Source organism: Opisthorchis viverrini, assembly GCF_000715545.1.
Source record: "Opisthorchis viverrini unplaced genomic scaffold opera_v5_147, whole genome shotgun sequence".
In the NCBI taxonomy this organism is placed as follows: domain Eukaryota; kingdom Metazoa; phylum Platyhelminthes; class Trematoda; order Opisthorchiida; family Opisthorchiidae; genus Opisthorchis; species Opisthorchis viverrini.
This window is the reverse complement of record NW_008751803.1, coordinates 752,615-767,438: the sequence shown is the minus strand read 5'-3', so window position 1 is coordinate 767,438 and position 14,824 is coordinate 752,615. Positions and strand designations below refer to the sequence as shown.

The window sequence follows — 14,824 nt, the reverse complement described above, 5'->3', positions numbered from 1 at the left end:
CCCCGTATTCGTATTCCCGCTACAATGCCTTCGTTACAGATTAAGAGGTAGAGGAGAACACTAAACTCGAACCGCCTGTAACGCTCCGCGTGGCACATTCATCATCATCAACACCAGTAATAAATACTAGTGCTTGACTGTCACACGGTCATGAAGAGTGGGAGGAAAGGGGAGGCGGAGACTTAATACGAACAGCCTTGTTTGCCTATGGAAACCTTCAAGAACGAGAGGTTTGTGACTTGGAACAGCAACGACAGAAATGAATCTGGGTCTCACATTGAGGTGAGACCCCATCAGTGAAGTTGATCCAACATCTGTGAACTTCACTCAAAAAGAATAGATCAGACAAAATGGGACAAACTTTTGCTGGACATTCCGTTCACGAAGTGACAGCATGCTTGTCATTGGGATTGGTTACGTGCCATGTCTTGTAGGGCCTCTAACCACGTACAAGGAAAATTACATACAATCCCAGCAGGAAGGCGCAAAGGCCCCATTGATTTTGACGGTAGCCACCCTTATTTCGCGAGTTCCTCTGTAAACGATGGTCAAGCATGCGTGTTACATTCCCCTAGCACATCCACCTGATTAGTTTTATTGGCTTTCTGCTTCGCCACCCATTACTCGCTTACTTACCATTTCATAGCGTACATGTTGCAGGCAGCTGAATCCTTCTTTGCTACGAAAGTACCGATCACCGAAGCTTTTCGTGAGTTAAAGGTCTTCAGATGGCAGAGCCACGTTTCAGAACTACAGAACAATACTGTTCTTACTGTTTCCTTGTACACACGAGTTTTTAGCATCCATGAAGTTTGTTTGTGACGCCATAACTGATGCGACTGCACAACTGTTGCACACACCTCGACAAGGCGTATATTGACTTCTGTCACATTACACTCACGGCTAATTTTGCTACCCAGATGTTTGAACTGATAAACGAGTTCAAGTTCCTCTGCACGGAATTTCAAAGAGATACAGATGGGTTCAAAATCCTGAAGCAAAACTTTTTACTTTGAAGGTTCAAAATGCATACCGTAACTAATCAGAGTAGACCGTGCGGCCCGATGATCTTCAAATAATTATGACTTCATCCTCATAGTTCAGGTCTGCTAGTATTTCTTTAGATGTAATTTTAACATCACGAGCCTCAACGCTTTGAGACCTGTATTTCGTGATAATATCGACAACAAAACTGAATAGAAAGGAAGAGAAAGGATATCCTTATCGAAACTCACTAATCCTAGGAAAACTTCCGAACAGTTTGTTACGCGGGACTAGAGAACATTCCTGTTCGACCAAGTACCTGCAGAAGAACCAACCTACCTACGGAGCCAGAAGTCTAAAAAACGCAGTTGTTAGGCTGATGTATTTGTTGGGCTGTTCAAGCATTGGGCGACAAAATGAAACCCTGCTTGAGGTCCTACACACAGGGGACTTATGCGCGGCGGTTATATCGAAGTCAGTGGCCGCATTATGACAGGCTCCAGGCTAACACATCTACAGTTAGAACGGTCGTTTCTTCTGTCTTTCTTGGACGTAGTTCTGACGACCGATTGGTCCCAATTGTTCTTTTCCCCAAATAAATGCAAGCAATTTGGTTAAGGCAAAACACAAGGCTGCACCATCCACTTTAGACAGAGCTGGTGGAAGCTCATTCGGCAGGCCGATGGTTTTTCATCGTAGAAAGACATCTCATTACTTAATCAACTGGGTGAGGATCACAGCTTACAGACCATTGCTTAGATTGAACGTGTTGAGTGTGAGACATATGTACAGACTAGACGTCCAACATGATATTTGTTCAGCTCACCAACAGACGGTGTCCTGGGTACTATTTTAAGGAAATTAGATATAGATTATGTAGCCTCACAGACTTGTGGTACGTAATTTTTTGCACCACAGTGTAATTCCAGATTTTTCACCGAGTCACTTATTGTGCAGTTAGATGTTTCCCCAACAGGGCCGACTTCTAACAGCAGCTGCTAACCTCACCATTCTTGCAGATGATCCTGATGTCAAAGGTTGATCGAAGGCGCAAGGGTATTTATGGCCCACCGGTTGGAAAAACCGCTTTGTTTTTCGTCGATGATTTGAATATGCCAGCAAAAGAAGAATATGGTGCACAACCACCGGTCGAACTCCTACGTATGCTCGTGGATCATGGCTACTGGTATGCTGCTATATACACACATATATATGCTATGTATGCATATATTATTAAAATGAATTCAATTTGGTCACAGATTGCTGATTTAAAGACTTACACCTTTCCCCCTCACAGTTTCTTTCCTATCTAGGTGACATGCTAGTTGATAAGTTGTTTTTCGGATACTTCTAAGTCATTCGATTTACTCTTCCAGGGTAAAAGAAATTAACCGAAATCAGTGCTAGGTGTTCATCCCATATCTCACGATTCGTGCTATAAGAGGTTTGTTTGTCTTCAAACTGTGGACGTTGTTTGATGTGCCTTTCCACCCATTTTTTTTGTCAGCTCAGTCTTAGTTTTTTTTGAGCACGATAGGGTCTAAATTAACTCAGCTCCTGGAAACGAAAGCTCCCGTGAATATGAAAAGCGAAATACTGTTTTACCTACAGTAAACAGTTGGTGTTTCGAGTTCTAACTAAGAAGGTCGTCTAAGTGCAGATTAATATCGTCTTTCTCTGACAGAAGACCCTCATCCTATCATCTGATTCCGTTCCTCAGGTACGATCTGAAGGATACGACAAAACTTATATTACAAGATATCAATCTCATTACTGCAATGGGACCCCCGGGTGGAGGAAGAAATGATGTAACGCAACGTTTTCTACGTCATTTCCATATGGTCAGCATGACTCCTTTTAACGATGAAACCATGTACCGAATCTTCTCGACTTTGATGTTGACCTACATGAGGGTTAGTTTTTGTTTCGATATGCAACTAATTACTGGTAATTGGCTTTACATGTTGGTATACTTCATCTATATTTCATATGAGTGGTTTATCATGAGGACTTTAATGGACGTCCACCCGACTGGGCAGGAACGGAGGCAACCTGTGTATCACAGCATTACTGTCAATAAAGAACTGAGCCATCCTCGGCTGGTGATTATCTGATCAATTTATCCTCATTCTTGCTCAACAGTAGAGGTATATATGGGATAAAGAGCACTCAGTGTGTCCAAACCAAGTGTTACTGAAAAGCATCCACTGGTCGGTGCGATGTTGTATTATAATTTGCATTACTATCAGCTCTAGCGTTTGACCTAAACGCACCAGCAAGACGTGCCCCTGATAAACTGCGGCATCTTATATCAGAGTTCCCGCCATCACCACTTTACCTAAACCGTTCATGATGTAGAGCGGTCTGGTTGGCTCTTGTCATTGAATGAGAATCAGTCGCCAATACCACGAGTAAAGAGAAGGCACGAAACCGGCTATATACGGGTAATTAATGCAGCAGGGAAGACGCACCTCTGGAACCAAAACCGGCGCAGCCGATTCAGAATCGCCTGAACTTCGCTTTTGATATCTATGGATAGCAAAGGTACCACGGGTTCAATCGCCCAACTTGGAAATTGTATTTCAGTTTCAGAAACACAGAATCCTCCTATCGATAAGGTACCAACACTGTGTGCTAGGACAGCTTATTAGCTGATTTGTCTTGGTTCACACATAAGGAGGAGCAATAGAATCAGGAGAATGTGACCTGAACCGTCTACTCATAGCTGTAGTGGCGGACTAAAATACTCAGCTCCTTAGGTTCTTGACTGACTTACCTATAACTTGGACTTATAGAGGAGTGATTGATGATTGAAGCAGGAAAAGAGCTAAACGGCGGTAATGAAGAAGGCTGGGAACAACAGCAAGCTCAGGTTTTCCCCTATCCACATTTTTGTACGCAGTAAATAAGGTGAGTCGACTGGTTTCATCACCTTAAGGTCGATGGGACTCATAGTTACTTTTTTATGTACTTTATGAATATATGTGGGATGAAGTACTACCAGGGTACTGAAACTTGTACACGAGGACATCTGAGGTCCTCTACCAAAGCCTTTGGTTCAAAGACTTGAAAACAAAACAACCATAGCTGGTCAAACCCCACCAGAGTGGTCCAACTGGTAAGGAGCATAGGTATCCTCCAGTATAATTTATTGGGGGTCTGGGGTAGGCTAACCATCGCACTAAGATAAGCCCCAGCAACGGCGTTTAAGGTCTGGCTTTACACGGTCATATTTGCATATACACGTGGCTTTAATCATTGAACTTGATGGGATGGTAGATAAACAGCACATAAATGGACAGCTGCTTCAGTTACGCTGCACTGAATCGACTATGTTTAACAGGTCGTAACTTACTAGACTTTAACCGCCGCTGGAACCATCTTGCATCACATTTGATCTATCTTTGTTCGCTATTCACAGGTACAAGAATTCAGTTCCGAGTACATCAGCATGGGACAGGTGATGGTTAACTCCACCCTGGAAGTGTACAAAGCGGCAATGGAAAACCTGCTGCCGACACCTGCCAAGTCACACTATCTGTTCAATCTGCGTGATTTCAGTCGCGTTATTCTCGGCATCTGTCTGATTAAAAAGGATCGAGTTGAAGACAAAAAGACCTTCGCTCGTCTTTGGACTCATGAAGTCATGCGTGTCTACTACGATCGTCTGACCGACGATCCCGATCGTAACTGGCTGTTTAAGTAAGTCTGATAGTGTTTGAGGATACTCAATTAGGTGTCATACTTTTACACAATAGTAGATGGCTTAAGGCAAATATCTTCCCCGACCCCTTGATCCGAAGCATGGGTGGTAGAAGAAATGACGGTCATGATATTGAGCCAGCATTATTAAAAGTGCAGCTCTAGGGGGTTACCACATTCTAAAAAAAACTTTCCCCATCCTGTTCTCATCGCTTATCTTTCCCCTTTATCAGCTTTATCAAAAACGTTTTGGTCGACAATTTCAAGGAGAAAATCGATCTTCTTTTCGCCCACTTGACAAAAGGCAATGGCGAGCCGGTAAGTAATTCCAGAATTTCGGGATGTGCTTCATCAACATCACCATCACCATTAGCTGTAAAAACCTCCCATTTATGCACTGTTTATAGCTGGCGCAGTGTTGTTCACCAATGATTTGGGGAGGTAGGGTAGATAGCTGCACATTGCAGGTGGCAGCTGAAATCTTTGATGCGTAAATGCAGGGCTGGGAGAGGGGAGACTGGGAGAGGAGTTATGCATTGAAGGCTTGGATGCATGATCGCCACTGAGGGCGCGATTGGGCTATGACTGCTACTGTCTCTAACCGCTGATGTATCCGGTCTCGGGGTCCCCATCCAGGGAGACGACAATGACCGGCGCAGCTGAATTTGCTGGTAATGGCTTTCAGACTTCGCAGTCAAGCCATTATTTGACTCCCACTGGCTAGTTCCAACCTTTCGCGTGGTTGTGCGAAAAGAAACTTTCGAGAAAGTCGGTGGACTGGCATACGAGCAGGTAGCCAAGCCAGCGCAACCTGTGGAGTGTGATCAGTTCATCTGTCGAGGGTAAGTTATTTCTCCCGAATACCATTCGGCGTACGTCAGCGTTGCTTATACGATGTCTCCACCAGACTCGGACAATGCTCCGAAGACATCGACGGTCAAACGCTGAAAGTCTTCGGGCGTCCTCGGCGCGCAGCGACCAGGTTTCTAATCAATCAGTCCATCAAAGCCCGTCCAGCTCTACAAGTCATCGCTTCTGGGTCACCGGACATACAGAGGGGCAATGTAAAAGAACTGAGTTCGTACTTGGCATTCTGAGATGCATAACGACGCTTGAGTCTTGTATGCGTGTTTCGGAAACACATAACGCATCAATTTTAAGGGAGCATAAGTTCTCAGCGAGCATCGCCTGTTTGCCGATTTGACATAGATTATGGACGCTAGGAGCTCCTATGTACAGAGGATCTCATCGGTTTACCAAGCTGTCATTTTGTTTATTGTTAATTGTTAGCAAGGTGCATAAAGCACTCATCAACATTAGCTTGTGTGGTTGGAAAGGGGTTTGGGGGGATATCAATGGACAAAGAACTGTGCGGACAAATGATACTTCCCGGTCCCCCGGGCCGAAGAAGGGGGTTTGGTTGAGGTACCCCACCTTGAGCCTTTGACTCAACAGTCTGACGACGAACCACCTCGGAGACCCTGTTCCTAGCCTCTGGCTCAAAAGTGTGACCCACAAACCAATGGTAGTATGCAGGATTTTGTTCAGGGACCCTGCCGGGAGCCGATAACTCAGTCTGACCTACTCGGCTGCAAGGGATTGCCTGTTTGGGTGGGTGCCTGTTTTGGGTGGGGGGGGGTGGGCTGAGGGTTGGATGTGTTTATCTCGTAAAGGAGCCTTATTAGAAGAACAATTCTCTCATCTGCTTGATACACCTAAGTTATACTGCTACTCACCACAATAGTGTCCTCGTTACCTTGGACAAACGATTTGTTGCATCACTCATTTAACTGTCATTACATCGATAACCGTCGCCACTGTTCACTTCTGCACGCTTCTACATGTTTTATTCCATGTTCTTTTTTCGGTCACATTGCAGTACAGTGTTTCTCGTCATTCTGAAGACCGTGTATCCCTTTCGATGTATTGTGAATGGAGTTCCGTATATATGCCCAAGGAGAATAAACCTCAACGAGAACATGATCAAGTTACTCGTTTAAAGCCTACGTCAACTTACAGGAACCTCATGTTAGTTTTTTCTGGGTCAGTAACAGGAAACGTGGAAAGGTACTTGAAAGCATGTGAAGCACACAGCTTTTGCCTTAAATTATTTCTACTACTCTGCTTAGGTCTGTAAATGACTTTGAAAACTCAACTTGCACAGGTACGTGGAAACCAAAGGAAGCAATCCTTTTACGACTTTGCGGCAGAGAACGAAATTCCTGATTTTTCTAAACAAAAACCAGTGTCTAAGTTACCAATTTGCATACGAACGAAACGCTGACTACCCACAGCTCCCCACTGGGCAAACCACCAGTGATTTGGTCCCGATAAGTAGGGTTAGTTAACTCGTGGCAAAATCGGCTCTGGTTTCCTAAAATTTTCCTGGGCCACTTGCAGATGGGATGTGGTAACTCCCCACATAAGTGGGATTGAATGACAACTTTGGCAAAACTTCTTGTGGGGTTTTTGTGTGTTCTGAGATTTTCTCTCTTTGCTTGGATCATTCCGTTACAGAAATGCTTGGATAGCTCAAACCATTTTCCCCACAAGATTTTTTGCATACTAAAAGGTTTGGTAGTAGGGAAATACTGTACGGGGACAGCCAAACTTGTGCACATACACTGCTACGTCAAAGATACTCGAATAAAATTTACTACACATGGACTTCCTGGAGTAATGGAATCCGCAAGCTTTGGGCATGGGGATTCATCGACTTTCGTGTGGACTGGAGCTACTGAGGAGAACGTACTAGACAAAAACTGAGTACACAGATTCGGATGTCGGCAAATTTAAATCACTAACTGAGGAGATTGTTGGTAGATCAGGTAGCGTAAATGGTCGTAGTGCAACTCAACAACGTGTTGATGATGATGACGTCACCACAACTGGCAATGAAACGTTTGCAATCAGATTGCCCAACTCAACGTACAAGCAAACCACCAAAGCTAGATCGACTGCTCATAAATTTGCTCTCAATATTTTGCCGGAAAGGTATGATGTGTCCCTTTTCTTCTGTATCTAGAGCACTGTCTGTATCGAGCTTATCAGCTCTGTGTATCGGGCCCCAAACCATCTACCCTGGCCATTGAAAGAATTTTTATCAAATACCAAGGCAACAAACCAATAAGGTCACCGCGCGCCTATCAGATTTAGTGCTTATGCATTGCAAAGTCACGATCGACATCTTATGGCATCCGAAAGTGCCATTTTATTTTCATTATGACAAAAAGAAATAGAGTAATTTCGGGGAAAAAATTCGTGATTAAATACGCTGTGGTCTTTAGATGGAAATTTGGAACGTATTTCGGAAAATGTTAACGGCCTGAACTGGTAACCAAAATTACAACCCACTGAAGGGAGACGCACTGTGTCACTTGACGTCCATGGGCTACACAAACTACACATGTCTTAATGAGCCTGACTGCTCATTTTGCACTACAGAATCTACACCTAGCTGGCATCTCTCTCCCATAGGTCGAAGAAAAACACCTTAGAAGTCTTCTGTTCGGGGACTTTATGGATACGGATTCCTTACCCGAAGATCGAGCCTATGAAGAGATCAAGGAAATTTCGGCTGTCTATCCTGTGATTGAGCAGTGCCTAGAAGACTATAATCAGGCAAACAAAAAGAAAATGCCGCTTGTTATTTTCAGGTATGTGATGCAAGCGTTAGAAGAACCTATTTCTGTCCACTGCATTGTCCAATTTAGACACCACGCACTGTCTATTCAAACAGTAACAGTACAATTCTGAAGCCTGCTGAATAAGTGTTAGCTTAGTGTAGAGCTGCCCGCCGGGGTTATTCTACGAATTTCTTTGCAGAACTGAGCTGTCTGAGTTGAAATACATCCTGATTTATCTGCTGACATGAAGACGAATTTGATTGGTGAATCAGCGCAGTGAACATCACTTGCTAACATCACTTACTCACCCGAAAATGGCAACCGTAATGCTTTGAAACAGGTGATCCGGAACTGGGGTAGCAGAACGAGGGTATCCGCCTCTGCTCCTTACTCGTGAAGGGTTGGATGTGTGTGTGTGTGTCTGACCTGTGTGACCTGTCCTGGCATTTTGGTCACTTTGGTCAACTGTCTGTGTTTGACTTAAGCCACGAAAGGTTGCAGTCAAGTGCCGGTAGTTGTTTCCTGTCACCCGTATCAGGATTAACCTTCTGTTATTGAATAAACTTGATTTTTCAAGTTTTGAAGATTTATACAATGACGTTAGCTGTTAGAAACCAGATAATTCTGGTTCCGTAATTTTCACAATCAGGTATGTGGTCGAACACCTTTCACGCATTTGTCGAATCCTCCGCGTGCCAGGAGGTAACGCACTCCTTGTCGGGGTGGGTGGCTCGGGCAGGCAGTCACTCACTCGACTAGCCGCAGCAATGGCCGGATATAGCATATTCCAGCCAGAAATTTCAAAGAACTACGGTAAAGCAGAATGGCGGGAAGACATCAAAGTGAGTGAATATCAACGCAACTGAAATAAAATTGTATGAATTTGATATATTTACCCTTTCTGTGCCTAACTGACACGTCACACGAAGGTTGCACGAGGGCTGGGCTACTGCCAGGTTGCCCAAGCCTGGACAGGGGAAGTCGAGAGGCGGAGGTCGGGTTCGAACCATGGACCTTCCGGTCAGTCTATTCGCGCTCTAACAACTTGGGTCATCTGGCCCAGACAAAGTGGTTCTGACAACTAACAACATCAGAACAGCTTAACACTGTATCGTTGCTTATTCAGAGTTATCTGTGATCCGCATTTCATGAATTTTGATGTTAATGTAACCTCTAGTAATATCAGCAATATTAGCAATATCAAGCAACCGCCAATCCCAGAGTATGTTGGATATCCGCACTGCTGAAGACGAAACTAGCAAACCCACCAGGCTGATGTTCGAATGAATGCCGGTGAATGTAGTCTGGTACGATCCAATCCTCCTCAACTGCGGTCCGTTTGGATAGAATACTGGCTTTGTTGGACACAAGTGGTGTGCTATACGAGGGATCGCGCGTGGATGCCACCCTTATTCCCCCGGCAGTGTCCACATCACCATGGACTTCTAACGCAATCATCTTCCCAGAATAATAACAGCTGATCGCCGCTGACTCACGGGAATCGACGACCCTATCATTGTCCATGGACACACTCTCGAAAGAAGGCTTGGTGCTCACAGGTGTTTTGTCCGAGAACTTAGTGACGTCACATCCCACGAACATCGGACGCACATCGCCAAAGGCTGTGTACACCTTGACAACAAATACTCAGAAATTATTTGAAAAAGGCGCAGTTACTAGATGCATTACATTTCACGAGTGTAAATTATGAACGTCACCGAAATAGTTGACGCCCAGACTTCAGGCAACTCTTCATCCCGACCAGCTTAGCAACTCTCAAAGTGCACAAAGTAAGACTAGGCAAGAAAGCTGGTATGGTCGGGGTGTACAAAAAAACTCCAGCTCTTGATAGAACATGTTAGGGGTAGAACACAAGGTTGATGGAAACTCGGGGACTGCGCCTACCTGATGAGCCCCAAGAAGGGCGAAACCGGTCGTGGGCTGTCGAAGCGTTTTCAGCAACCTTGTGAGTAGTTTCCTTTATGTTAGGAGTACGTTTGCTGACGCGCTTAGCTGGTGATTTCCTAAGATGTCGACTGATACAAACACTTTTAGTTGCTGATAATTGCTGGACTCGTATAATTCACGTTCACATCACTCTCGTTTGAAAGGCCATCATCATGTAATGGCGCAATTGTTCTTCTGAGTTCACACCAAAAGGAGGGAACACTGGGTGAATTCTACAAATCTCTCAACCAGCTGAAACCGTTCAGAAATTGTCCAGCAGTTTTCATGCTATGCTGCATAATTTTCGCTGGTTCACCACCACATCCAGAGTTTTTGTAACATAGACACACCCCTCCTGATAACCTCCACATTCGACTAACTGGGGACGGGTTGCTCACAGGTTTGTTGGTCTCCCATTCATAATTATTGAGGATTGCACTGTCTCCGACGGAACTTGCAACAATTTCAACGTAAGTTCACTTCCCTTAAATCGGGAACAAGAATGTCCATTTGGCAGGTCTTTCTAATTGGAATCAGGCATCCTATATTAAAAGTGTTCGATATCTTGGCATGCTGAATTAGCGGTGTACTAGGGCAGGATACCTATTGTATCAATATACCACCAGATACGTTGGTGCTGTAGAGGGTTACTTATTAACAGTTACTGATTTTTCGGGTTGTCTAGAAGAGCGTTTGGAGGCGTAGTTACTTCACAATTCCTGTGGCGCGTTAGAGTCGGGTGATCAATCCACAAGCAAGTAAGTGAGCCAGAGCATAGTCCTGCTGTGCATCTCGCTGTAATAACATACCGATGAACTTTCGTACTTTCGTATTCAAGGGTGCGGAACTATCACATGTGTGGTATAGGCGCTTTGTGCCCTGTCCAGCATAATGTGAATTCACCCGCACAAACCAGCTTAGTGCTGAGTACCTAGTGAATGCGAATAGCAAGTTTCTAGTTTCTGACGGATATCAGAAAGACTACCTTGTGAGCTTGTAGTTGTTTTGCATTGATACGACTAAAGTGATCTTTAGGAAGTTTGATAGGGCCTCTTTGGACCCAACAAACGAGCACTGATTACATGGAAGGAGTCAGTTTTACTGTCCTCGTAATTCTAGGCGCACAGTGTACTCAAAGTTACTCGTCTGAAATAACTGAACACCATCTAATGCCAATTACCCAGTGATATAAATTTCGCTTGAATGCACCCACCATTTCTGCCCTCTTCTAATTCTCGGCCAGATCCTCCTCAAACGAGCCGGCGGTGAAGGCAAACCGACGGTGTTCCTCATGACAGATACACAAATTAAAGAAGAGTCATTTCTAGAAGATATTGATAACCTACTGAACTCTGGAGAAGTGCCCAACCTTTACAGTTCGGAAGAGAAAGCTGAAGTTATGGATATGGTTCAGACTGCTCAAGAGGCTGCTTCCGGTGTAGGACAGTCAGCAGATTTATCTCCGCTGGCGCTGTACGCTCTTTTCGTAAACCGATGCAAGGAGAAACTCCACGTGGTCATGGCATTCTCACCGATCGGAGAGGCGTTTCGAAACCGACTAAGACAATTTCCCGCTTTAATTAACTGCTGCACCCTTCATGAAAATACACTGCAATACCTCCAATATCGTGCCAACTGAATCATGAGGCGGCCTGTGGGCAGCACCTTCAGTTGTAGAATATCATAAACGAGAGATTCAATTGAGTCTCCCGTGAAAACCAAATTGATTTGCAAATGAATGTATTTCTCGAAAACATATTTTTACTTTGTGTGGTGGTTGTATCGTATGCAGCTGCAGCCTTAGCCAACTGTCTGCATATTAAAAACAATCACTCCGGTTACTTACCGCGATTGAGAAAACGTGACAATTAGTGGTTATGCCCACTAATCACCATTAAACTCTCAAAAAAAGGTCGATCCCTTGGAAAATGTTTGCGACCGATTGGGAAGTCATCGTTTCAGATGTTTGATAAACAATCGGTGGATTTATTGCCGGGCAGTGTTTCACTTTTGACACAAAAGCTTCGTCAGGCCAATTGAGTACGTAAGTAAGTTGATTGGGTTTTAAGGCAGTCAGGGAAGCAATCCGCAAGATTTCTTATGACTAGCCGACTTGATCAGTGCTGGGTGTTCAGTCTGATGTCCTGTTCGTTGGTTAGTGGGGATGACTAACATTTACGATAGATTGGTTAGGAGGAGGATATGTCAACCGCTCATTACTTGCCACCTGATTTTCCTCTTTACTTTACTTTACTTTACTTGATTTTCCTCTTTTTTCGAAATAGCCCTGGCCAGAAGATGCACTGGAGAGAGTTGCCCACAAAGCCTTGCAGCACCTGGATATGGATGACGAAGTGAGAAACGTGACGGTCCATTTGTTCAAGTATTTCCACACCTCCATAACTTCACTAGCTGATAAATTCTTGCGACGCCTTGGAAGAAAAACCTACGTGACGCCAACCTCATACCTGGAACTGATCGACAGCTTCCAACGGTTGTTAACACAAAAACAGAATGAAATAAGTCGAGCAAGGACGCGGTGAGTGAGCATTATCTATGGGCGTGGGTTGCACATCTGTGAAGAAAACCAATACAGCCTAATACATTATCTAATCTACTGACTATACGAATCGCTGAACCAGAAATCATACTGGATTCAAACTGAACAGCTCAGAAAGGTGATACTTTAAAACCCGTCCTGAAAATGCTAACCTTATCGGGCCCAATAAAAAGTAAAAACCCCAACTACGCATTACCTTCTGATGATACATTGCGTTTATTCATTATAGAGGTGGATAAAGGTACCCTACTGACATATTTTTTTCGTAAAAAACAGTCGTGTTTTCGGTGACAAGCAGTTCCGTGGAGGCTATCGCTCAGGTAGCATAAACGACGTAGCTACGGCTTGTCATGTTAGGTGTTTTTGATTGGTGAAATGCGGGCCTCAGCGATTGAAGCTAGACGATATGGACTACAATCGATACATTCACTACAGATTCGCTTCAAACAACGAGACATGACAATAATCTGTGAGCGCATAATTGGATCTCCAATACAAGGGAACCACCAACTGAATCACCTTTTAGAAAAGAACGCAGTTCCCTTTTTAGGACAGACACCTTGCGAGGGGACTGAAGAGAGCCGACGAATTACTAACTTCTAAGATGAAAACTTCTCCCTACTTCCCATTGGGTTAATTCCACTATCTTGTTCATTTTTTTACGTTAATGGGCACACGATGAAAGCTCATATACTAATGGTATCTTTCGTTTAAAACTCGTGATCTGTTGAACTAGCTGTATTTCACATATAAACCGATGTCGTGAAACTTATCTTGTCTTAGCATATATTTCAGGATATCGATTTTCCTGGTCGGAATTTCAGCTTGGTTATTGGATGTCTGCGAATGTACCAGGTCTTTTCTACTACGATTCCGCAACTCCATGACTAAGTAGTAATACCTGTGTCGTCATTAGGTGAGTATGTCGGACATTGTCCGCTCTCCACCTAAGTCAGACAAGCTTACTGGACTTACATTAGGGACCATGTGGATCGTCTCACTAAACGATGTAGAACAATAATTGCGTTTGGGAAGTGAAAAATAGTTTGTAAAGCTTAATAGAGTGCATGCTATGCTATCCTTCTTTGCGTAGCTTAAAACGGTACACGCACAGAAGCTTCCATTTTTTAGTTTGAGTAGTTTTTATAGTCAAATCTTGCTTAGAAGACGCACGCACCTAAGTCAACCCGACATGTTCGGAATTTGTCACAAAACACCACATCATTATTTCTCATCTTGGCTTGTTTTAATAAAGCTATGTGAACGGCTTGGACAAGTTGGCGTTTGCCTCTACTCAGGTAGCTGATATGCAAGTCAAACTTGAGGAACTCCAACCACAACTCGTTGAAGCCAGTGCAGAAAACGAGAGCCTACTCATCGTCATTGCCACGGAATCCGTGGCAGTCGAAGAACAACGAGTCAAGGTCAAAGCAGAGGAAGAGATTGTCAATCAGAAAGCGGACGCTTCAAAGGCACTGAGTGAAGAATGCCGGGCTGACCTAGCTGAAGCACAGCCAGCGTTGGACGCCGCTCTCTGTGCACTGGACACATTAAAACCGGCAGATATTACAATTGTGAAGTCAATGAAGAATCCTCCTACCGGAGTCAAGCTGGTCATGGAAGCTGTATGCGTAATGCGCGATATCAAACCGGATAAGGTAAACGATCCCGCTGGGTCCGGGAAAAAGATCAATGACTACTGGGGTCCGTCCAAAAAGCTTTTGGGTGAAATGAACTTTTTGGCCTCGTTGCGTGAGTTCGACAAGGACAATATCAATCCAGCCGTGAGTCATTTGTGATCCCTTCCATCGTTAATGAGGCTAAAGCTTCCTATGTCCAATACTATGGTGAACAGAGGGCATAAGTGCACTATGAACTTACTCCTATAGACCACAGATTAATTATTTCTGGCACTAACCATCATGATCCTGTTAGATGGCATCATCCTGATAGCTAAGATTGCGGCAATGGTAGCTGATCAGGTTAGTGGTAATAGCACAGTTGC

General features: G+C 44.2%; 2 protein-coding genes across 2 annotated transcripts in view; one reads left to right on the top strand and one right to left on the bottom strand.

Annotated features, from left to right (window-relative positions):
• The window catches only part of T265_06797 (hypothetical protein), a gene marked incomplete at both ends in the record, with an annotated part of 99,192 nt that overhangs the window by 47,930 nt on the left and 36,438 nt on the right, over positions 1 to 14,824 (top strand). Inside the window, 9 exons of the mRNA XM_009172162.1 lie at positions 2,004 to 2,203; positions 2,705 to 2,897; positions 4,406 to 4,686; positions 4,920 to 5,004; positions 8,164 to 8,342; positions 8,962 to 9,154; positions 11,503 to 11,772; positions 12,545 to 12,798; positions 14,075 to 14,603. Coding sequence (XP_009170426.1) covers positions 2,004 to 2,203; positions 2,705 to 2,897; positions 4,406 to 4,686; positions 4,920 to 5,004; positions 8,164 to 8,342; positions 8,962 to 9,154; positions 11,503 to 11,772; positions 12,545 to 12,798; positions 14,075 to 14,603 — 2,184 coding nt within the window. The remainder of the gene's footprint in view (positions 1 to 2,003; positions 2,204 to 2,704; positions 2,898 to 4,405; positions 4,687 to 4,919; positions 5,005 to 8,163; positions 8,343 to 8,961; positions 9,155 to 11,502; positions 11,773 to 12,544; positions 12,799 to 14,074; positions 14,604 to 14,824) is intronic.
• T265_06798 (hypothetical protein) overlaps positions 1 to 14,824 on the bottom strand; it is a gene marked incomplete at both ends in the record, with an annotated part of 79,632 nt that overhangs the window by 49,502 nt on the left and 15,306 nt on the right. Inside the window, 2 exons of the mRNA XM_009172163.1 lie at positions 861 to 952; positions 9,581 to 9,944. Coding sequence (XP_009170427.1) covers positions 861 to 952; positions 9,581 to 9,944 — 456 coding nt within the window. The remainder of the gene's footprint in view (positions 1 to 860; positions 953 to 9,580; positions 9,945 to 14,824) is intronic.